At 44.9% G+C, this 1,715-nt stretch overlaps 1 protein-coding gene across 1 annotated transcript; it reads left to right on the plus strand.

Annotated features, from left to right (window-relative positions):
* Positions 1–391: 391 nt before the first annotated feature.
* On the plus strand, positions 392–1,012 carry LOC127831395 (uncharacterized). Its single transcript, XM_052356380.1, has one exon. It carries the CDS (start codon positions 392–394, stop codon positions 1,010–1,012), a length of 621 nt encoding a protein of 206 aa, XP_052212340.1.
* Positions 1,013–1,715: the final 703 nt, after the last annotated feature.

Here is a 1,715-nt window from a genome sequence, read left to right on the forward strand (position 1 = left end):
AAGACGTATATCCTCTCACTAATATAACTTCTGAATCCTGCTGTCGCAAACGGTTTTTATACTGGAAATAAATGTTTGTATCGATGTCGTTTGACGTGTATCAAAGCTTAAACGGTATCGATATTTTTTTCAGTATCCGGCTTTGCCAAAAAGGGCAAAAAGAACTACGGATACGATGGAAGTATTGGTGGAGGATATGGTGGAGGAGGCGGCTCCGGTGGATACGGAGGAGGCGGCTACGGTGGATATGGTGGAGGAGGTGGCTACGGTGGATATGGTGGAGGTGATGGAGGCTACGATGGTGGTAGTTTTTACGGAGGTTTTTGGGGCGGTCTTGGAGGCGGAGGTATAGGTCTTGGTGGCGGCGGTTTTGGAGGTAAGAAGGGATGCCATGGAAAACAATGCGCATTTGGTGGAGGAGGAGGCTCCAGTGGATACGGTGGAGAAGGAGGAGGCTCCGGTGGATATGGTGGAGGTGATGATGGAGGCTACGGTGGTGGTAGTTCTTACGGAGGCGTTGGCGGTGGTCTTGGTGGCGGAGGTTTTGGAGGTTAGAAGGGATGCCATGGAAAACACTGCGCTTTTGGTGGAGAAGGAGGCTTTAGTGGATACGGTGGAGGAGGAGGAGGCTCCGGTGGATACGGTGGAGGCGGCGGCTACGGTGGATATGGTAAAGGTGATGATGGAGGCTACGGTGGTGGTAGTTCTTACGGAGGCATTGGCGTTGGTCTTGGTGGCGGAGGTTTTGGAGGGAAGAAGGGATGCTATGGAAAACTATGCGCTTTTGGTGGAGGAGGAGGCTCCAGTGGATACGATGGAGGAGGAGGAGGCTCCGGTTGATACGGTGGAGGCGGCGGCTACGGTGGATATGGTAAAGGTGATGATGGAGGCTACGGTGGTGGTAGTTCTTACGGAGGCATTGGCGGTGGTCTTGGTGGCGGAGGTTTTGGAGGGAAGAAGGGATGCCATGGAAAACACTGCGCTTTTGGCGGAGGCAGTGGTGGTTTCGTAGGCGATTACGGAGGTGGATACGGAAAATACTAGATCCATGCTACAAGGGTGGGAATTTCGTCTAGACACAAAGTGAGTATAATATAGCGTGTATTATTAATGGTTTGTTCGGAAAAGAGGTCCTGTTCTTGTTTCATTTTTTATTCAATGCAAACGAATAGAATCATTTACATCAACATTATTTAAAATGGTGGTGTATGCATTGAAAACACGTTCATTGCCTGATTAACTTTACGTATATTGAAACATTACACTTTGCTTTGTTATGCGTTTAAACGATTTAAAACGCTATAACGTACATTACTGCAAACAACAAATTACATTTGTAATTTATAACGTATATCTATCTTTCAGACGAGATGGAATTCTACATCGACATCAAGACTGAAGTAAAGTTCTGATTTTTATTTCACAATCGTGTATATTGCTGACTCTTTCTAATTATATTCTTAGCATTCATTTGTAGTTGTTTATTCATTTGTCCTTGTTCAATCCGATTTAATGCATATTTAAACAATTAACGCTTAAACGTGGATCAAGATCATACTACATACTATTATGATTTACACGGACACGCATTTTGGCTACTTATTCAGATTTTTTAGCACCTACCACATTTTAAACGTGGCGGAACAGGTTAGGCCCTGTGCCAATACTGTGCAACGTTTATTTATAAAGGAAATATAAGCAAGTTCAGATCTTAA

Source organism: Dreissena polymorpha, chromosome 5 (genome assembly GCF_020536995.1).
Source record: "Dreissena polymorpha isolate Duluth1 chromosome 5, UMN_Dpol_1.0, whole genome shotgun sequence".
NCBI classification, from domain to species: Eukaryota; Metazoa; Mollusca; class Bivalvia; order Myida; family Dreissenidae; genus Dreissena; species Dreissena polymorpha.